Below are 23,293 nucleotides of genomic sequence, written 5' to 3'. Positions count from 1 at the left end.
CTCAAAAACACCAAGAAACAGGCGACCTCTGACACCACTTTGTTTCAAGAATATACAAGACACTCTAGAGCCATTTTCTTTATTATTCATACTGAATAAATTGGGGGAAAAGAAAAAAAAATCACTAAATGTCTTTTTTTATTGCACTAGTCTTTACTATCATGATTGGCAAAGAAAATACAGGCAAAGCTGCAGTAAATGAATTGCAGCAGTAAATGTCATTCATGTAACAGCTGCTTGTCATAGCCATATTTGCATGCAGATGTTCATGGACTAAGCGTTCCTCCACAGCACTGCAGTTTTACTCTGATCCAGATGTGAGAGCTGGCACTGGCACTCTAATCTGCTCTTTCAAAGCATTTTCAAAATATGAAGGACTCTGGCAGCCCAGGAGACTAACCTTGACCGTGAGGGCTCATTGAATGTGCATGATATCACTCCGCGTGGCCTTTAGCCAGCATCCATGGCTGCACGACACATTTTATGTTGCAAGAAAAGCAGTGCTAAAATAGTGGAGCAAAGGGTACCAAGCAGTGGCGTCCAATAGGGGGGAAAGGGGCTTGTGAAACATGCAGTGGAATATTTCTCCACTTTGTCAATTAGGGAGAATAAATTTAAGTTGGATTTCCCAGGAAAGAAGCCAGAAGTGATGGGATCCTCCTACATGTATGAGTCATACTGTTTGTGTGTTTGTATAGGAGTATGTCTTTGCTACATCATTTATAATTTGACCTGCTCATTCTTCACTTCGCCGTGGATCCATTGTGCAAAACAGGGCTTGTGGGCACTCTGTCAACATACTGAAACATGAATCCACTCTTAAGACAACCTCACACGCTTCCTCGTGTTCTTCTAAACCACTTTACTTGATTTTGACTCAACTGGAGCCTCTTTGTTAAGACTAGTAGTGTCTACCTCACCTGTCATACAAACAGGATATTTCTTTGTCCGACCTATTTGTTTATTGGTTGCTTATCTCCGTATACCTCCCGAGGCCAGGCAACACGAACATGATCTGGAGGAAGGAAGTAGTACCCTTCAAGAACTCTTTGACACCTCATTATCTTTTTATCCCTGAAGAGAAGACAAACAGGAAAAAAGGAACACCCAAAGTCCAGGAACTAATGTAGCCAACAACCACTCAATGGAGTAAAACAATGATTCCTTTTACAGAAAGAAAATGCTCTGATTGCCTCCAAAAAATGGGCAGAGAAACAACAATACTGAATAGTTTAAGAGCAAACAATATGTCCCAACAAACAGGTTAAAGGAAAAAGAGAGTGTAGTTGCATTGCACAGATAACAGGCAGGATTGTGCAAATAACCTTCTATGAAGTAAAAAGCTCCTTTTTTTCTTTCATTTCTAACTCTGCATTATGTCAGTGAGAAACAGCTCCAGCTTTAAGCCTGAAAACACAGCACATCTTCTGATCAAACCTCATGGTTGAACAGAAGAAATTTGACATAAAGGGAGGGAGAAGGCAGAAGAAAATTGTTTGTTTCAGAGAGTGGATGAACTGATTTGCAGCATCAAGGCCCCGTGGAGAAGGATTTCTTTTGAATTGCAAAGCTAGAAAAGAGCATAAAACTTCTTTGGCGCTAATGAAGCCCAGAGTGTAAATATCAGTCATAAGACTTACCTTCAAGGTCAAATTTGATGGCGTGGCAGTCGGTTTGGCTGGAGCTCCATGGACAGTAGAATACAGACCCTCCCTCTGTAACGTTGAACTGCTTTGTTCTAGCCTTGGGGGCTCCAACCAGCACACTTGCACTGCAAAGAAAAGACAGACAGGGTGGGTGACTAACAGATAACCAAGCATTTTTAAACGTACATTTTTTTAATCAAACCACAGTTTGTAGCTCAAAAGTCATTTCACACATATGCTACACCCTTTTTTAATCAATCAGAGGTGCATGTGAGAGTGCAAATGTACCACACAGATACAATGTTTCTGTTATTTGAAGTTGCACCGATATGAGAACAGCATGGGTACTTTGCTTTAGGTTAAGGTGTCAAACCTAAAGTAAAGAGAATATTTCCAACACAGCTAAATGCCAGCCATCTCCTGCTGTGAGCTACATGTGAGAAAGGAAAACTTTCGGACACTGTCCCAACCTAATTTTTTCCAACATTTTTGGGAGTTCATGTGTGAAAACATCTCCAGCCTGACTTCAATTAAAAACTGCATTCCAGACCTCCCACCTGAACAGCTTTAAGCATGATCCGGCGCACGTTTTTTTAAACATCCTAACAGGTTGCAGCACTGTTTTACATAATCCCCTACAACCACTGCAAGCTGCAGCAATGTTGACAGGCACATTCACTCCCTTTGTTTACAGTAAGACACATACAAGGGGAAACAATTGCATGGTCACACACGCTCCCCTGTGGGCCAGATTCACAAGGAAAACAAAAAAGCAGACAGGCTAAGTAGAGTCACTCTCTTGTTTCTACAGCTGTGATACTAAACATCAGTGTCCTTGGAGCTACACTGTACAACTACAGAAAGGCAAGTCACCCGTGAAGAGGCACAACCAGTAGACACGGAAAGAATAGTGAGGTTATAGGTGAGTTCCAAACAGAAATAAAAGAATAAAAGCAGTAAGGGGGTGCTATGTAAATTGAGACAATCAAGCCTTAGGCAAGATTTGGGGGGGGGGGGGGGGGGGGGGGGGGCTAGATAATGTGCCTAAGGGTTTAGCCATTACCTCATTCCTGAGCCACTTGACCTGACAAGCATCACAGACGTATTTCAGAATCAGAATCAGAATCAGAATCAGAATGGGTTTATTGCCAGATGTTGAGGTTTACAACATTAGGAAATTGCTGCGGTGCTTCAGTGCAGACAATAAGAATTAAAGTGCTATGTAGAAAGAAAGATATGTGCATGAGATATACATGAGATATATACATGAGAATAAGAATTATGAGTGCTACGTAGAAAGATATATACATGAGTGCAGGTGGTGATCAGTGCCAGACATGAAATGATGCAGTGACACAGCGTAGGGTCATGTGTTAGTGGCGGGGACAGTCATGTGGTTATTGTTCATGTGTCCAACAGCAGAGGGGAAGAAACTGTTCTTGTGGCGAGAGGTTCTGGTGCGAATGGACCGGAGCCTCCTGCCTGAGGGGAGCAGGTCAAACAGACTGTGTCCAGGGTGAGAAGGGTCAGCTGAGATCCGGGCTGCACGCCGCAGTGTCCTGGAGGTGTACAGGTCCTGCAGAGATGGGAGTCTGCAGCCAATCACCTTCTCAGCAGAGCGCACAACACGCTGCAGTCTCTGTTTGTCCCTGATAGTGGCTCCAGCGTACCACACGGTGATGGAGGAGGTGAGGATGGACTCGATGATTGCAGTGTAGAACTGCATCATCGTCCGTGTTGGCAGGTTGAATTTCTTCAGCTGCCTCAGGAAGTACATCCTCTGCTGGGCTTTCTTGATGACGGAGGTGATGGTGGGCTCCCACTTCAGGTCCTGGGTGATGGTGGTACCCAGGAAGCGGAATGAGTCCACAGAGGTGATGGGGGTGTCAGTCAGGATGATGGGGGGGAGTGGGGCTGTGTGCTTCCTGAAGTCCACAATAATCTCCACTGTCTTCTGGGCATTCAGCACCAGGTTGTTGTGGCTGCACCAAGACACCAGACGTTCAACCTCCCTCCTGTAGGCAGACTCATCCCCGTCAGAGATGAGCCCAATGACGGTGGTGTCATCTGCGAACTTGATTAGCTTGACAGACTGGTGGGTGGAGGTGCAGCAGTTGGTGTACAGGGAGAAGAGTAGAGGAGAAAGAACACAGCCCTGAGGGGAGCCGGTGCTGATGGTCCGGGAGTCCGAGACATTCTTCCCCAGCCTCACGTGCTGCAATTTGGGATTGATGTGGGTAGAGGAGGTATGGGACCAATGAGACCAGACAGTGTCCAGGGAGCTTAAAAACAGGAAGAATACACCCTTTCCTGCCCTAGATCTACCAATAGTGCATGAAGGTTTACATTGGGGCTAAACTTAGTATCATGGCCCGAAGGGTAACTACTCAGTAGGGTCCAGAAAAAGACAGGAGAATCAGTATGAGTCAAACAGCAGTTAAACGGTGGAATATTCCAAGGATGGTGTAATCCACTGTAATTAATCCTCCTGGAACATGACTGTAGATGCTAAGATGCAGAAAACCACAGAGAAAAAACCTCTAACAGCGGTGGGGCAGGGTCTACTGATGGTCAGCACAAAGCTTTGAAATCCTCTCAGCATCTATGGTTATGAAAACACATATGTGGGAGAACATAGAGAAGGTCACGGTCACACTGTTACTGTAGCCTGTACCTCATAAGAATGTGCAATGCCAGTTCCAAATCCAGAGCAGAAACTCCCGTTGGAAGAGGAACAAAGAAGCAAACCAATTCAATTTGGAGAGGAAGAACCTGTGTCCCCCCACCCTTTTATTTTTGATTGTATATGCAGACTCAGGGATATCCCAGTAAAGCAGCAAAGACCTGCATGTTCGGTATTGTAAATCACAGCAGGATTTCCTAGTTATGAATTCTCACAATAAGACAGATGGAGAGCTTGCTTTTGCTATCTTTAAATTCAGATCTGAGTTTAGAAGTAGCAGAAGTTTCTCACCAGCAGACCACACACTTCATGTGTGCCTCTTACAAGTCCTCCAAACCTATGCGAGAAAAGTTCATTGAGCACAGTTTCCTTTGTTTCAGCCAAATGCTCTCGGACAACCAGGATGAGCAAATGATTTTTTGGCAAAATAATTTAAGAATTAATCTGCAAGCACATGCATGCAATAAATGACACAGCTGGAGGAACATGTACACAATAACAAGGCAGAGGAAACAAAGCTCCAGCATCTTTTGTTGAATCAGATCTGAACAGAGTCCAGCCACAGTTGGCCATGGCAGCTTTTCAAAGAGAGGAGGAAAAAAAAAATCAGGAAATAACCAAACAAGCACATCATGCTTTAATCAGCAAGCTGGCAGTTGAAGGCAGTTTTTTTGACTACTTTACACTGATACATGCAGATGTGCAAAGACGCGCACACACTAAGTTCTGCACTGTAAAGCAGGAAGAATTAGTATTTAATGGGTCTTTATCTTTGGATGATCTGTCAACTTCTCGTTGGCATTTCCCCACCCTTATCTTATAGCTGCATGCTCAAAAGAAAGAGCTTTTGCATAATTAGCATTTAATGAGGCTCAAACGTCAGTCTGCTGAGTGCGACTCATCAAATTCCTTGGTAAAAGTAGGGGCATGAAAAGTATGGGCAGAAATCTGTGCCATCAGAAACTGAATTTGAATAAGTTAAATTTGAATTTGAATTGCTCAGATTGAATCTGAATTGTAACTTGAATAAATGCTTTTGAAAATTGAATTTGAATTAGTCTAATTTGAAATTGAATTTATGGTTTGAAAATGATCATCACTAAATTGAAATTGAATTTTATATTTTGAAAATGAATTGATTTGCTTTGAAACGGCATTTTATCCTTTAAAAATTCAGCTCTCGGATAATTTCAGTTTCACTTCTCACCATTCAGTTTCAGTTCTACAATTCAATTTCAGTTCCAAAATTCAGTTTTTTGGAACTTACATCCGGTTCCGGTTCAAGCGCAGATTAATAGAACTACGTTTTACTAGCGGACCGAAAGTGTTACTGACGGGAATCTACAGCGTCTTGAGCTGAATTAAGACTTCAGAAGTCATTCGTCATGTCGAATGACCAGCGGATAAACTCTCAGGTTGGTGATAAATGTATTACATGTATAAGAACAAGCGTCATGTTAACAAATGATAGCCGTACGGTAACTTTTATGCTTATTGTAGCTGCTAGCTAAAAACGCTAATTTAGCATAGTTTGCCCTGAATTCAGCTTTGACAACAAATATGATCGACTGTTTCTAGTAGAATTCCAAAGTTGTCATCTTGGACCCTCTCAGAGTACCCCCTCTGTATGCTTGCAGAGACCCCTACAGTAGGGAAACATGCAAAACGGTGTCCAAACCTTTGTATTTTAGCTTTATTTATGTCTTACACAGCATCCCAACTCTTTAGCTAACTTAATAACTTTAGCTAAAGTGAATAGTTAGTCTAATTCATTAGTGCAGCATTACTGGATCACCTCTGTTTGAAGTGATATAATATGATATACAACTATCACTGTGTTTAACTACCATAATAATTCTACTTAATTAGATTTTTTTTTTTTTTTTTTTTTTTAAACATACTGCTCCATTACTATGTTTGACAGGCTGAAGTTGTCGGGTCACCTCCTAAATCGACCATCTTTTACAGGTGTTTTGTGCCAGAAATGGAGTGTCCACTGAAGACTGAAGATACTGAATCTCTTCGCCTTGCCATCCATCCCTCTTGTGCCTTCATCTAGACAAGAGACAAACTTAACCACTCTCATATGCTCTGTACCTACATCACCTTCCCTGACAGTCGTAGCTTGGCTCATCTGAGGGTGAAATTATAAGAATGTGTTATTTTGCAAAGTGCTCTCTAGGGTTCCTAAATAAAATATGGCATTGAGGTCTTTTGAATTAATCCCTTCTTCTGAAATATAAGAACCTCTCCTGGTTTTAATGGCACTTTGGATTTCCTTACTTTCTGTTCCACTCCCAACCCCAAATAGATGCTGACAAGCTGCCACAGTAACATGGAAGAGGGAAAGAAGTTGGAAAGGACTACTACAAATAAACCTAATGCCTAACAATGTAAAATAAGAACAATAATAAAGATAAGATGAAGTAACAAGTTTTTAGTTTTTTGTTTATTCCAAATGATCATCCAGATGTCTGTGACATGTGATGACAAACACCATAATGGAAGGCCTTAGTCATCACATGCTTAAACTCATATTTTTGCATATGCTGAACAGGCAGTCAGACATGCTGTAACGGTGGGGTAGAAAACAGCATAAACACCATACGGCAGGGGTCTCAAACTCCAGTCCTCGAGGGCATGGAAAAGTTGCATGACACTGGCCCTCGAGGACTGGAGTTTGAGACCCCTGTCATATGGAATATGACAGGTGTGGTTGAACTGCATGAAGACTCTGAAGCTTCTCTTCTCTTCTGGCAGGACAGGAATGTGGCCTTGTCCTGTGAGCCACTGTAAGGATGTACTTAGAGTAGAACTGGACTGTCACCGGCCTCAGGCTCTTCACCCTTTTCAAAGACAAAGAAGTCATTTAGATAAAATATTAGATATTGTTTACCTGTAAATGCACAAAGTAAATTTAGAAATGTAATTATTGTTAAGAGTGAACAAGCACTGATAGTGTAATCTACAGCTGTGGCCAAACGTTTAGAGAATGAGAAGTGTTGTTTGCTTATTTACAAAGTTTGCTGTTTCAGTGATAGTTGTATATCACATTATATCACTTCAAACAGAGGTGATCCAGTAATGCTGCACTAATGAATTAGACTAACTATTCACTTTAGCTAAAGTTATTAAGTTAGCTAAAGAGTTGGGATGCTGTGTAAGACATAAATAAAGCTAAAATGCAAAGGTTTGGACACCGTTTTGCATGTTTCCCTACTGTAGGGGTCTCTGCAAGCATACAGAGGGGGTACTCTGAGAGGGTCCAAGATGACAACTTTGGAATTCTACTAGAAACAGTCGATCATATTTGTTGTCAAAGCTGAATTCAGGGCAAACTACGCTAAATTAGCGTTTTTAGCTAGCAGCTACAATAAGCATAACAGTTACCGTACGGCTATCTTTTGTTAACATGACGCTTGTTCTTATACATGTAATACATTTATTACCAACCTGAGAGTTTATCCGCTGGTCATTCGACATGACGAATGACTTCTGAAGTCTTAATTCAGCTCAAGACGCTGTAGATTCCCGTCAGTAACACTTTCGGTCCGCTAGTAAAACGTAGTTCTATTAATCTGCGCTTGAACCGGAACCGGATGTAAGTTCCAAAAAACTGAATTTTGGAACTGAAATTGAATTGTAGAACTGAAACTGAATGGTGAGAAGTGAAACTGAAAGTATTCGAGAGCTGAATTTTTAAAGGATAAAATGCCGTTTCAAAGCAAATCAATTCATTTTCAAAATATAAAATTCAATTTCAATTTAGTGATGATCATTTTCAAACCATAAATTCAATTTCAAATTAGACTAATTCAAATTCAGTTTTCAAAAGCATTTATTCAAGTTACAATTCAGATTCAATCTGAGCAATTCAAATTCAAATTTAACTTATTCAAATTCAGTTTCTGATGGCACAGATTTCTGCCCATAGAAAAGACACGTAATTAGAGGCAGGCACAAGATTTCTCAGCTGTTCAGGACAGAGATACTCCTGAGATGGGCTGTATTAATGCTTCAATGGCTAAAGTGGAGACTAGGCAAATAATTCCTGTAGTGCCGTGAAAACAGCAGTACAGTATCCATCTGACAGGCAATAAAAAGGTCAAATGTGATCATCTCAAACCGATCGGTCTGCTCATTTGGTCATGCTGCTATGAACAAATGGCAAGCCAATTTCACAGCACACAAAGAGATTTGAGCAATGTTTTAATGGGAAAGTCAGGGCAGATGAAAAGCATTAGCGGCTTCTTCATGTCCCACCAACTGCCTTACAGCAGCCACTAATGATGCGCACCACCCAGCTGACAATTAAGCATTAATTAAACTAGTTTAAACGATTTAGGCTGCAAGTAAGGAATGTGTAAACAACAGCTTCACTGTAACCAAGTACTGGGTTTGTCTCATTAGAAGGTCAGAAATCAGGGGACATTCGACAAAAAAACATTTCACCACGCCATAATTGCCAGACTGCAACCACTATTTTATGTGGGGTTGAGAAATTAAGGGTGATACAGAGTGCTGGAACTTGCTGATGTGACACAACAGTGCGTAGCCGTAACTAATACGCTTTATGATGAGGTTACAGAGGGAAGTTGTCAGCAGTCAAATTCCTCTGTTACCCCCCTCCTGTTCAGCACAGCATTTTTTCCCCCCATTCCACATTTAATTGTCTTCCACCCAGCTGCAAGGCTGATGTCACTTGAACACTATTAAAAAAAAAAAAAAAAAGGATTTAAGCTCGAAAAGGGAAAAATTACAATCACATTTTAAGCCTCCAGTGCCGGCTGCAGTCACCATCTGCAGTCATAAACACGGCTCAACAAATGCTACGGTTCTTGTGCACAAAGAGGGCCGGAGAAAAGAACCAGCGTCCCTTGAACCTTAGCAACACCTAAGTAAAACACATGTGCCCCAGAGTTTGCACTAACCTATTAGGATATGGTTAAACACTGGAGTGGTTCCATATCAGAAAAAGGATCTCGTATGCAGTGATCTGATCTAAGCCAGAGACAGCTCATGACCTTCGCTGCTCTCATTCCTTCAGTGAAAAAAAGAGATTTAAACGTCCCTCTCATGAACAGTTTGAATGAAACCTGGATCAGTGGGAGCAGAGACAAAATTTCGAAATCAAGTTCAAATGTGGAACACGTATAAGAAAAGCTGAATGATTTCCAACTGTAGCGTGACTGACACTTGAGAAGTGAGATCAGCTGAATGACAGAAATGAGAGGCAGTAGTGTCTGATGATTTATTGCAGATCACATGGACCCATACAAATAGGATAGTACTCTCAAAGTCAAGGCCAGACAGAAGCTGTTTGAGTCCTTACAGCTGCCATATGGACGCTCGTCTAGTCACACACACACCACATACACACATGTTGTCAGTGCTGCTGTCCAAGAGCCTGAATATGATGAGAGTAGCAGTGTTTGGTTGGCGCGTGCTGACTACAGTGAGTCTACTACGCTGAGCAGAGGCCACCTTTTTCTTAACAGTCAGATGCTACTGTAAGTTGCAGGACGGGGAAAAGATCTATATGTAGCTCTAAAAGCCTAGAGCAAGTTATGTCCTTTTTTTTAACAATTTACAGACATTTCCAGATCCCAGCACTGACTTGAAAAGAAGTCATTAAGATCTGAAAAAGCACCCACCAGTGATGATAAGATAAACAGCCCAGTCTCTCAAGGATCTGATCCCATATCACAGCAAAACCATTTCCTCTGTATCCTCAGAAGGATAATATAGCCGGGCAACAGGTGGCCTGGAAATTGAGGCACTGCTAGCTAAGGTAGCCAAATAATGTTGTTTATTGTCACACAGGCAAAATGTGTGCGCATCCAAGCAGATGTCACAACCAGAAATAACAGCTAAGGCTTCAATACTTTATGCTATTCAGCAGCTGACTCTCTTCACAGCTCTCAACCAGGAGCTGTTACGCGGATCAGCAACTTGACAACAAGTTCATTCAGCGATCATTGCCTTTCCTTCCAACTTTTCAACAAGCAGCAATCAGTTTGAACTCACTAGAGTGAATGTGGGGAAAGCATCAGCTGTTTTGTTAAAACCGTCGATGTGTCAAGTTGTTTCACAAGTGGCAAGCAAGACATTTAAAACACCCAGCTACTAAGAAAAACATCCAAAATGACTCAGATTTTCATCTTTGCATTTGCTCATACCAAACTGTTGCCCATCCCCAACCACGATCACAGTCTCTTCCTCTTTCACAGTCCTCTGCAGGGATTTTACTGCTGCTGGTTCACACCTCTCCACAATGGCCACATCAGGGGGTCTAATGCTCTCACCTCAGAATAGAGAAGCTGTTGTATTAAACATGGGGGATTGCAGCTGTTGGAGCACTTTGCCTCTCCACCCCTCTGACCCCTGCTGCACCCACACATGCATATACAGAAGCTCACATTCATAGGCAAGAAAGGCTAAATGTTACCTAAATATTCCTAAATAATAAAACTGATTCCAATTTGAATTTCACAAGAGGACAATGGCGTCATGTGCTTATTGCCATATAAAGGACAGCCCATATCAGATTACTATAGAAGTGAGTCATTTCATGATTCAAGGTAAAACAAACCAGGCTTGCTGGCAGTGAGACATTAAATCTGAAGTATCAGTCCGGCCAGCCCTGACCATTCCAAAACCAAAGTAAACCTGACATCCTCGGGACATTGCTAATAGAATAGACATTACAGTGGGGTCCAGTGGCCCTTTAAAGCCATCATCACCATCCACGTTGACATCTGTTTCCACTGCAACACACAGAGACTCAGTATAAAAAAGTATCTTTAACTAAAAGAAAAACAGCAAAACTTAGAAAGAGACTACAGTGTAACCTCGCTAACTATTCCCGCCTGACTTCACAAAAACCTGCATGAATATTTCCCACCTACTGGCCAGTAGGTGAAAACAACATTTGACAACAGAAGATTAAAGCTGCTTTTTAAGGCTAATAAATTAAAAAAAAGAAATGAGTCACAGTGAAAGCTCCTCCAGTGGAAAATGGTAAACAAATTCTGCCATTAGACAAAGGGCCCCTTTGTCTGCACGTAACAACGAGAACCTGGATGAAGAAAAGCTTGGCAACCCAAATATACAAGCTGTGCTGTGCTGCAGCTCAAACACTTACTGGTTTGATTTAGAACCAGGTCTATAGAACAGGACACCAATGAAAACAATAACAGAAATAAGACTGATCATATATGGAGAGCGACCCCTGCATAGGCACAGAAAAAACACTGCTGCATTAGCAGCCAGTCCAGTGTCAATATTAGTTTAACTCTAACACTGTTTGAGAGATTAAACTGTAGGAGAGTTACCAACATGGACTGGCTGACCTTGCCATGTGTTTGTCACGGCCAAACCAGGACAGGCACAGGGCTAAGCTAATCCATATCACCAAACACATCACTGAAACACGTCAACCTGTCTCTTCTGCTCATACACTCCAGGCAAGGTATGTTATTGTTTACAGCTCCTGATCTTTAACCTTTTCTATCTCGGTATGATCCACTCCCTTATCCATGCCAGACACCAGAGAAAGTGAAAGAGCAGTCAGTTAGTGGTTGTGATTAAGTGGTTGAGGAAAGAGTAGGCCCTCCAAAGTCCATGTAGAGGAGGGTACACAAGGGGACTGATGTACACAGAAAACAGCAAGCCTGTGAAATGTCCATCTTCACTTAACATGGAGAAACATGCTCACACAACAGGGAACCATATATCCTCTTGCTCTTCCTGCCCTGTTCTGACAAGAGCTGTCACACATAGTTCTATCCTCAGGCGTCCTTCCATGGGGGGCCATCCACAAATGTCTAAATTTAACTTTATTATGTCATGCCAAAGGGCATGGCAGACCCACATATATAAACTAGCTGTCAAGGATCATCAAACTGGGTGAAAGCAGCCCACTTCTTTGTTGACTTGACAGCAGCTTTATTGATAGGAGAAAGTCTCAGTCTCTGAATCCACATCTGCAATCTGCATGGATGAAAAGCAGCAATAATTTTACCTAAAGGTTGGAGCCAGGCTCACAGCAGTTCATCCTGACAAGAAGAATCTCTTTGTGCAACCCTCAACTGACCTCACAGTGGTTCCAGATACTCCCCCACATCTTATGGCTCCAAAAATTGTGGACGATGATGATGTGATGGCAAAACAAGAGATAATAGGAACTCATTTCATGTCACTGCTGATAATGTTTGATGTGTACACTTCTAAGAAAGTGTGGATGAAATGTGGCAGATGAATGTGGTTTGCAGATAAAGCGATGAGTAATGGTTTTAAATGTGCTCTCTCAGACTTTCGTTTTATTTGATGTCTGCCTTTTGAACACAGATCACCAGGAGGAAAATTACAGGGCAGTGTGTTTTAGGAAACTACATTTAAGCAATATCCTTGTCCTGGACATATAAACCATTGTCTCACGTCCGCTTCCAAGAGCAGAGCGACTCAACTGTAAAAAAGTTCAGATTAAGTCATCGGTAAGATGACGTCTACAGTGTCTGATACTTAATGAGACTAGGAGTTATGATGGGGAGAAAGGCTAGACAGTGGGGGAAGGTTTAGGCGATGGGTGAATTAAAAAGCCTGCAGAATGACATCAGCATAGGAGGAAATAAGGAGGGGAAAGCCGGAGAGGGGGAGAGGGTTCTGTGCATGCAAGCTTCACATTCTAAATCATACAGCTCTCCTAAAACCCCTGCTTCCCAGGCAGGGAAATAAAAACCAATAGCAGAAGGAGTTTAAAGAGACAGTCAGGGCCATAGAAGAGGAGGAAATCTGTTCATGTCTGAGAGTCTGCCGTCCAGGGAAGTGGGGAGGAGAAACAGGGGAACTAAAGCTGATGCTCGCAGCCCACTCGGCACAAAGCCCGTTCTCAAATCGCTGCATGCTGGCTGCTTGAACAGTGGTCTGAGAAACTGTTCAGCAGACACATCGTCAGCCAGAGAGTGTGATTACATTGGAGTGAAGTCCTGACTCCAGCTGTATAACCTTTTGTTAATGATTACTGCAATTACAGGTTTGAGTGGACTCACCAAAATATAGTGAATGGTCAGCAACACAAAAAACAAACACAAATGCAGAACTGTCAGGAACTAATGTAATCTATGTCTTATCTTTTCCTGCATTCCAGCTGGTAGAAAGACTATATGATCCTGGGACAGAGCATCCCCCACCCCACCCCTTATTTATATTCCCCACAGAATACTGGAGTATAAGTCCTGGTCACAGCCATGCCTGCCAAAGTTTTACTTCCAAAAGTGACTGATGCCAAAAACCCCTCGGGAAGAATACTGAGACGGTCACTGCATGCTAAGAGTCACTGGGATCACATCCCAGATGAACCAGGAAGCATCAAAATCAGCCACAGCATTTAATACCGAGATTTGATCGCTAAAGGTTGCAGTGAGGTAGCATGTTCTGGGGTTTCGAGGCAAGGGCGGATTAAAAGGTCATCTTAATTTTGTAATTTGGTGGGACAATGAGATTAAGCTTTGAGGAAGATTTCCGAATGTTCCGATCTTTGATCTTCATCTCAATATAAAAGACTGAAGCTTTCAGTCTTTTATATTGGAGTTATGTGGGCTTTATTTCAGAAAACACTTACAACAAAAAATCAAATTTTCTGGATAAATTCAATTGCAGTAAGTTGTAGGCAGACTGACCGTGTGCGCTCTGTGCGCAAGGCATGCGTCCAGGAAGCACAGTATACACACAAAACCCCGATTTTCCGAGCCAAAACAACATCCCACAAATGAAATGTGTTTCCTATTGGAAACTTCTGACTTTAACGGGTGAGCTGTAGATGGCTGAAGTTTGGCCAGAAGTTCCGAAATACTTCAATGAACACTGCAATCTGTGCGCAATATTTGCGTACAACTGGGAAACTTGAATTGCCCAGATAAACCTCAAATGTTTCAGACCTTATACGGAAACTATGTTATTTTTTTTATTTTTTTATTTTTTTACTACATAACGCTCTGCAGTTACATTTTCTGTTTTCTATATTAAGCACACTTACCTGCCAGAATCAGACAAATAAAAGTCAACTGCATATCCGAAGTAGCTCCCATTGGGTCCGCTGTAAACAGCTGGATTCTCCACATCCAAGTTGAAAGCCTTGCAGGCAGGCTTAGAAAAAGTCAGTAATAGCCCGATAATACAAAGGAATGAGCGTGCGAGAAAGGCTACTATCCCCGGCGTCTTTGTGAGAAATCTCACCAAGCCCATTTTTGACAATAAATTAATCCACTAAAGTTAGTTTTGAATGGCGAAATTGGCCAAATGTTTTGTTTTCTAGTCCGTAGATGAAGCCTGTAAACAGTGGGGAGTAAAACTACAGTTGCATCCCTGTAACTCTAAGCGGCCAATATCTCATTAATGCTCCGTCAGCTCCTCTCGGCGTCCCCGCTCTTCTTGCGGCTTCTCTCTCTCTGCCCCTCTTCAGACCCACGCCTTCTCTGCTCACCTAATCAGGATACATACAGCAGGGAGTTCCCAGACCCGTAACAGAGTTTAGAAGAGGAGGAGTTTGTGATTCCCTAAAAAAACGAAGAGAGAGAGGGGAGAAGAAAAAAAAAAACTTCGAAGAGGGATCTTCTAATCCACTAACCCATATGTTTACTAATGTGATAGAAATACTTTTATCACTCACACTAAGACTGTTAACAATGGACCTTAAAGCCTCTTTCTGATTTTATCTCACACTTATCGTGACCCTTTGAGACCAAATTTGTTGGCAGAGAAGGTAGGCTGCTAGGTGATTGAAAGGTCAATGAAACGTCACTTCACGCTTTTTTTAAAACTATAAATATAACTGCTTCGCTTTCCAAATGCAAGACTCCCATGTGCCTTTTCCCCTTCCCTTATGACCTATTTGCATAAATCTGTACTAATTATACGTCCATCAGCCACTCTTGGATCTCAATGTGTGATCCATATGTATTTCTATCTAATTACAGTGTGGATCTGATTTGGGCATATGATGTCTTCTGGGGAGCTTAAGGGGGGGTGTAGGAAGATTATGTATTTCTGTCTGAGTCACACGAGAGAGGAGCAAGGAAAGTGGTTAGGCTGTGAAAAGCATCTACTCACTGCAATGAGACCTTTAATAAACCAATCCAGGCCGACTGGAATTAGTGACTGTTGGTTTAGCTGATTCATCTGAGGCCTCAGGAATTGAACACAGGGGCCAAATTTGGCTGTGTGGCAGTAGCAACATGAACTCTCTGTCAAGTGCTGCTCATATTTATAACTCTTCTAAGTGCTCTGACACACAGAGCAGAAACTGATGGGAGTAATCCAGAGGGTCGGGGGGGGCAGTTCACAGCTGTCGGGGGTGCTCGATGGTTCAAAGCCTTAATCCCAGAGAGGTCTCATTCTCTTACTCTGTTTTTAAGTCCCTAAGATGAGAGTGCTGGTTCATTTTGAGCCAAAGCACAAGGTGTGGTTAATAGACAAACGAGCTGTACCCATAAAAAACATTTGTTGTTGAAAGTTTTCAGCTGAGGTCATGGTCTGTTATTCAGAAACCCCAACACACGATGGCTCTCAAATAACAAGATAGTGCATCTTCCAAAGGTGCACTGCTGTTTTATAATGATGCTTCTGGATGTTCTGAAATCTGAAGCAGTTGGAGGTAGTCATGGTGGTGCAATCAGAGTCCTATGACCTCATGCATGAGGTTAGACACAGGGTATAATAGTATCAGCAAATGATAATCAGCTCTTAGTCATCACGGGCTTCTTTTTTGTCTACTTACTGACAGCCATAGGTTTCGTGCTATCTGTGCACACACATTTATCTGTGTGACCTGTTAAAGCATCAGAGTATTGGTTACATTTTCCTTTGAAGTAATTCCTCCTCTACTTCTTTTCATGCATACCTGCATGTACGCCATCAAGCAGGAACAAGCCAGTGCACAAAGCGTGCTCCGTTATTAAGTATGTTCTGTGCCTAAAACCAGAGTCTCTTTTGCTTTCGGTGATGTGTAATTGGGTCTGGCTAACTGAACAGTATTTTCCATCTTGTCTTTTCGGTTGAAAAGGGGGTGTGGTTTTATTCCAATGCCTGGACTTTGACATCATCACTCAGCCTCTATGGCAACAGATTTGAAGTGCTGCAAAACACTTATAGCACACTTCACAGGACTCAACACAGCTGGTCAACTATTTTAAATATAGAACTGACATATTGGCACTGTGGTATAGCCTCTATGCAGTACGTACGTGTATGCGAACCCATGCATACACACGTATAGTGTCTCTTGACTCTTTCTCTGTAATAACTGAGGATATGCTTTACAACAAACAAGCATCTATCACATGTTAGGACAGCTATATCAAGATGTGAAGGTGTGAAATCATGCTTTCACATGGGTAAGTTCTGTTTCTCGGTTGGTTTACACAGTGCAACAAGGTCGAGGTCTCCCCCCAAAGGCAAAGAAAGAACAGACATCGTTTTCAATTAATGATTAAGTTAAAATAAATCCAAAGAAATTTCTGATGAAAGGTTAGTCTAATAGCATCAGAAAACTCTCACTTTTTATTCTCCTTAAATAAATCACATTTGTTCTGGTTATTTTCACTCCTTGGTATTCAATGACCCCCTGCAAAGACTATGTGACCCTCCAGGTGGGCTCATCCCCCAGTTTGAAAACCACTGTCTTAAGCTAAGGGTGTGGTGGCCCCAGCTTAGATATAAGACTGTTACTAATAAATAACAGTTATTTCTTTTGTTCTCCCTTTTAAAGTGGATCTGCAATAGAGCAGTGCACTTCAACTGTAAAAAATATATTCACAGTGAATAAAATCATTTAAGCTTTGTTAAATAGAGGGAGCTCTGTGAAGAGTGCTTTGGGATGCAAAGACTAAACTTTACATTTAAAGATGAAAAATGTTGGAGTGTGAAGTGAGAAGGAATCAGGCTTCCCAGACCTCCTAAGCAGTTTGTGTCTACCAGCTTAACACTACATTAGTTTCTAATACCACAAACACTCAAATCCCCAACCGAAATTAGGTTGTACTGTAGGTGTACTGTGGCAAAGAAGACAGTTTTGTAAAATACTCGAAGTTTCAAAATAAAGGTAATCTCCAGCTCTAATTCAGCAAACAGTCATTACCAGCTATTAATCTTTGTTCCAGAAGACACCGACCTCCATCCCACCTCCTGATCTCATTTCTCTTTGTGTCACCAACTGTGAGATGATACTGATAGGCTCCACGGGGCTGGAGAGACACCCTGACGGTAACTGTTTTGCTTTTAAGTCACAGAGTAAACACCATTTTACCACCGGGAAACAGACAGTAAATAAAGGCCACAACAGATAACTCAGTAGTTCAGACCCAGACAGGTCACGAGTGACAATGATTAAGAAGTTTAACTTCTGTTTGTTTCTTGTGTTTTTAACATTTAGTGGAATTTTGCTCAGAATAAAAAGTTTTTCTAATCAAGAAAAATGATGCCAATGATGGAGAATGTGGTTTTTGAATAGAGGGCTATATTATTGTGTAAAACCTAACAAAGACTTTGAGAGGAATAGGACACTGAAATTAGATTCTTCAGCTAATGTAAATGGTAAGCCTAAAAGCTGTCTGTCTGTTTCTCCTAAGCAGGAGAAACACAATGACACACATCTTACAGGCAGGAAATTCCTCTAGTGTAAAAGCCTGCCTGGTTTTCCTGTTTCACTGGGTTCATACTGTTCACTCTGTTACACTTCACTCGCAAACACACCTTGAATATATGCGCAGTCAGTTCCTATCAGCTTTGCTTTCCCATCTGCACTCTGTAACATTCCCCATGTTTATAATAGAAGGGTGGTGAGTGTTGCTGATATCTCCCACTAGTATGAGACACTTCATACTGGATGACAGATTTGTCATGATGGGGTGGAAGTCCTGAGCCGGCCCGTGTTGCTGAGAAGCCCGTCTATTGTTTTCAACACAAGCTCTTAGCAACACAGTGGCTGAATCATATGATTGTTTCAGATGTTGAAATCTTTCCGGAGGCTCCTTACAAGGGAAAGTTTACCCACCCTGGTGCATTATGGTTTCCTCTTATGAGCTTTTACTGTCAATACAAACAAATTGAGACAACTTGTGTGGGTAGTAAGATAACTCAAACAGTGTCCGTTGTTTTGTTGCCTTTTTTAAAAGAGTCATAAAATGGCTGAAAATGAGCAATTTTGGTTTTTATGTGCATCTGCAAATCAGTTTAAGGAAGCAGGGTACTAAAGCGGGGAAACGACCCCACTATCAACTCCACCAGCCTTGTTCTACGATCCATAACACACACACACAAAGCCTCTCTAACCTGCCTGCATTTACAGCTCACTGCGCTTCATGGAGTGTTTAGTCTCTGTGGTCCCTCAATTGACATGTTTGCCTAAATACACAACTTTTTAAGAGGCTGCATAAAATACTTGACATCCTTTAGAGAAAGGTCACTGATTCAGAGTGTCCAGGCTGATAAAGTGAGACAAAATGCCAGCACCTGGCTATGGAGCATTGAACAAGACTGGCAAGAGAGTGAAAACGCACTTTAATACTGGTATCAGCAGTGAAGCTTAATAGTGCTTAAATACTTCAAGCTGGACTCAGGAAGCAACATTTATATGTTATTACATTAAAAAGAAGAAGACACTGACTGTTGAGGTCTCAAAACTGCAGAATTTGAATTAAAACACAATATTGAACAAAAAAAAATGTGTGCACTGCCCTTTGGACAATTTTGCATTCACGTTCAGGGTGTCATGTTTTGTTTGGATGGTCTATTTGTCTCACAGAGTAATGATATGCCCCCTGACCCCCTTCTGTGTTTTGCTATTGGGGCAGGCGCACTACAGGGCTGCCGCCAGGCCCCTGTGCGAAGGAATGCGACTGTTAAAATGTGTGGATCTGGGGGTACAGCAGGAGAGGGCACTGAATCAGTGTGAGCACTGAGAGAGCCTCAGGGTATTGTTTAACACACACACACACACACACACACACATAACCATTCACACATTCCCTCCGATTTGCTTCCCACACCCACTCCCTCGGCTAAATATGTTTGATAGAGCTCATATGGAAACAGACGCACCCGGCTTTGCGGGAACAAAAACAAACTGCACTAGAGTAAAAATCTATCTATCTCTCTCTCTATCTCCCTCTATCTCTCTCTCTCTCTATATATATATATATATATATATATATATATATATATATATATATATATATATATATATATATATATATATATATATATATATAAAAACACCCAGCACGCCCCTGCGGGCGGTTTATCCTTCAAGCTCGGGTCCTCTACCAGAGGCCTGGGAGCTTGAGGGTCCTGCGCAGTATCTTAGCTGTTCCCAGGACTGCGCTCTTCTGGACAGAGATCTCCGATGTTGTTCCCGGGATCTGCTGGAGCCACTCGCCTATCTTGGGAGTCACCGCACCTAGTGCTCCGATTACCACGGGGACCACCGTTACCTTCACCCTCCACATCCTCTCGAGCTCTTCTCTGAGCCCTTGGTATTTCTCCAGCTTCTCGTGTTCCTTCTTCCTGATATTGCTGTCATTCGGAACCGCTACATCGATCACTACGGCCGTCTTCTTCTGTTTGTCTACCACCACTATGTCCGGTTGGTTAGCCACCACCATTTTGTCCGTCTGTATCTGGAAGTCCCACAGGATCTTAGCTCGGTCATTCTCCACCACCCTTGGGGGCATCTCCCATTTTGACCTCGGGACTTCCAGGTTATACTCGGCACAGATGTTCCTGTACACTATGCCGGCCACTTGGTTATGGCGTTCCATGTATGCCTTGCCTGCTAGCATCTTGCACCCTGCTGTTATGTGCTGGATTGTCTCTGGGGCATCTTTACACAGCCTGCACCTGGGGTCTTGCCTGGTGTGATAGACCCCAGCCTCTATGGATCTTGTGCTCAGAGCTTGTTCTTGTGCTGCCATGATTAGTGCCTCTGTGCTGTCTTTCAGTCCAGCTTTGTCCAGCCACTGGTAGGATTTCTGGATATCAGCCACCTCCTCTATCTGCCGGTGGTACATACCGTGCAGGGCTCTGTCCTTCCATGATGGTTCCTCGTCTCCCTCCTCTTTCTTGGGTTTCTGCTGCCTGAGGTATTCACTGAGCACTCGGTCAGTTGGGGCCATCTTCCCAATGTATTCTTGGATGTTCGTTGTCTCATCCTGGACTGTGGTGCTGACACTCATATACATACATATATATACATATAAAAAAAAAAAAAAAACACCCAGCACGCCCCTGCGGGCGGTTTATCCTTCAAGCTCGGGTCCTCTACCAGAGGCCTGGGAGCTTGAGGGTCCTGCGCAGTATCTTAGCTGTTCCCAGGACTGCGCTCTTCTGGACAGAGATCTCCGATGTTGTTCCCGGGATCTGCTGGAGCCACTCGCCTAGCTTGGGAGTCACCGCACCTAGTGCTCCGATTACCACGGGGACCACCGTTACCTTCACCCTCCACATCCTCTCGAGCTCTTCTCTGAGCCCTTGGTATTTCTCCAGCTTCTCGTGTTCCTTCTTCCTGATATTGCTGTCATTCGGAACCGCTACATCGATCACTACGGCCGTCTTCTTCTGTTTATCTACCACCACTATGTCCGGTTGGTTAGCCACCACCATTTTGTCCGTCTGTATCTGGAAGTCCCACAGGATCTTAGCTCGGTCATTCTCCACCACCCTTGGGGGCATCTCCCATTTTGACCTCGGGACTTCCAGGTTATACTCGGCACAGATGTTCCTGTACACTATGCCGGCCACTTGGTTATGGCGTTCCATGTATGCCTTGCCTGCTAGCATCTTGCACATATATGTATATATACATACATATATATACATATATATATATATATATAGAGCTACGGTTTCTTCTTTTACTCACAGACAAAGAAAAAATATGCTCATTTTTTATAGCCTCATGTTACTGTTGCAATATCAGGAAAATTAAGAGCACCCACTGCCAGTTTAAGCGCGTGCATAATCGTGCTTTCAGATACTTCATTAATAGAGACATCAGAACTCTTATGCATGACACTCTAATGCAGTGACATTCAGCACTTCTTCAACTTAATGAAGACATGTATTTTATTTCACTGATGGAAAAATTCTAAATACAACTCATGAAAATAATGAAGTTCACATCGTTTTGCTTTTAATTTGACAGATGAAGAATACACCAAGGGTGATCTTTACATTTACTATCATCATCTACACCAATATAAGGGGCAAAATATGTTCATAGTTTCCTGAATGTTTCTGGTTAATGCTTTCAGGTTGGTGCTTCCTTCCTGAAGTGTAAGCTCACATTTATCACTCTCTTTACACAGAACCATGCAGTGCAGAATCATTAAAACAACCTCCTCTGTGCTTATAGCATTTTAACTGTTGTCTTTTTGATTCATAGCAACTAATTTACAGCTCAGCAGCTCTGTGAGGCTTCACATAGACACAGCAGTGCTTGTTTAAAATTTTGGCTCAGCAGATATAAGGCTGATTAATGATTTTTTTTCAAAGGCTACTGTGTATATACCCAAGTGCAATGTTCACTTGATTTCTTCACGAATAAAATACCCTACTAAATATGTTTTAAAATACTAAAATGGAAGCATATATGATAAGTTTATGTTTTTTGTTGATATGTGGTCATAAATCAAATTATTGGACAAGGAAAAACGGGTCTTAAATCATGAGTGATAAGAAAGTTTTCACAGGTTTCTACGCAATCCTGTGAAAAACGCACCTCTATAATAACCACCTCTATAAAAGCTGAAGTTTTGGCAGTTTGCTGGTCTGGAGCATTCAGGTTTGTGTTAACAAAAAGCCACAGTCTTCCCAACAAATTCACCCCGACGCCAGACTGCAACTCCTGTGAAATTGCAAAAAGGAGCTCCACTCAGACTAAACAGGCTTCAGTTTGCATGATAAATGTTCAAGTTCATTACAGTACAATTAGAATAGGATTGAACAAGCATGGGTTTTTTTGAAGAGGTTACCAGGAGAAAGCCTTTTCTCCCTAAAACGAACATGGCAGCACACCTAAGACTCGCAAAGCTGCATCTGAACAAGCAACAAGAATTCTAAGAATTCTGGAACAATCCTTTTGGATGGACAAGAGCAAAGTGCAGACTGTGGCCATAAAGCAGCACCGCATTTGACAAAACAAACGCCCACAAACACCTCATTCCAACTGTCAAGCATGGTGGTGAAGGGGTGATGATTCAGGCTTGTTTTGCAGCCACAAGATTGAATAAGTTGAATAAGTCTTACAAAAAATAATTACCGTTATTATTGTTGCTAAAGGTTCTTCTGAAACTTAAGTAATCACCAAACTAGTAAGAAATACTTATTTCACGGTGACACAGGAGGAAAACCTAGGGGATGATTCACATCCGTCATGTGGATAACATGAATTTCTGCTTTGAGATACTTTAGAATAGATTAGCTTTTACTCCAATATGGCCAACATTACAGTTTTGCCACTTGCCAGGGTAAAATGCCATTAATTCTACCCTATCTGTCATCTCTGTCAACTTCCTGATGTATTGTGTGTTATTTCCTGTGCAGACTTTGCTTACTGGGGCTGATGAACAACACAGTAGGTCGTAAACTATGTGGCGGCCTCAAAAGAATGTACCATATTTCAGTCGTGTCACCCTTTGGAAACCTTAAGAAGACACTACTCGGTATGGTGACTAACAAATGCCCATTAAAAATGTAGTATCCCTTGACTCCCCTTAATCTGTGCGGCTCCTCCTTATAAGTCAATGTTGATGTCAATGCTGTGCAGACCACCGAGGTGTCATGAATGCTTGTGCAGCCTTATATAGAAGCCCTCTGAGGTTTATGATCAGTGCATTATTAGTATCAGCTGGTCTGAACCAACATGAAGAGGGTATGCTGTCAGCTTGCTAATGTACAAGTCAGAGCAAGG

At 42.2% G+C, this 23,293-nt stretch overlaps 1 protein-coding gene across 1 annotated transcript in view; it reads right to left on the bottom strand.

The window, feature by feature from the left end:
• Nucleotides 1-14,826, bottom strand: part of itga5 (integrin, alpha 5 (fibronectin receptor, alpha polypeptide)) — a 36,448-nt gene extending 21,622 nt beyond the window's left edge. Inside the window, exons 1-2 of the mRNA XM_085393990.1 lie at nt 14,366-14,826; nt 1,641-1,771 (exon numbers count right to left, since the gene is read on the bottom strand). Coding sequence (XP_085250116.1) covers nt 1,641-1,771; nt 14,366-14,574 — 340 coding nt within the window. The 5' untranslated portion in view covers nt 14,575-14,826. The remainder of the gene's footprint in view (nt 1-1,640; nt 1,772-14,365) is intronic.
• Nucleotides 14,827-23,293: the final 8,467 nt, after the last annotated feature.

This window comes from Rhamphochromis longiceps, linkage group LG20 (assembly GCF_057381845.1).
Source record: "Rhamphochromis longiceps isolate RC_006_pf linkage group LG20, R_longiceps_female_GT1.1, whole genome shotgun sequence".
NCBI classification, from domain to species: Eukaryota; Metazoa; Chordata; class Actinopteri; order Cichliformes; family Cichlidae; genus Rhamphochromis; species Rhamphochromis longiceps.
This window is presented reverse-complemented; position numbering and strand designations above follow the sequence as displayed.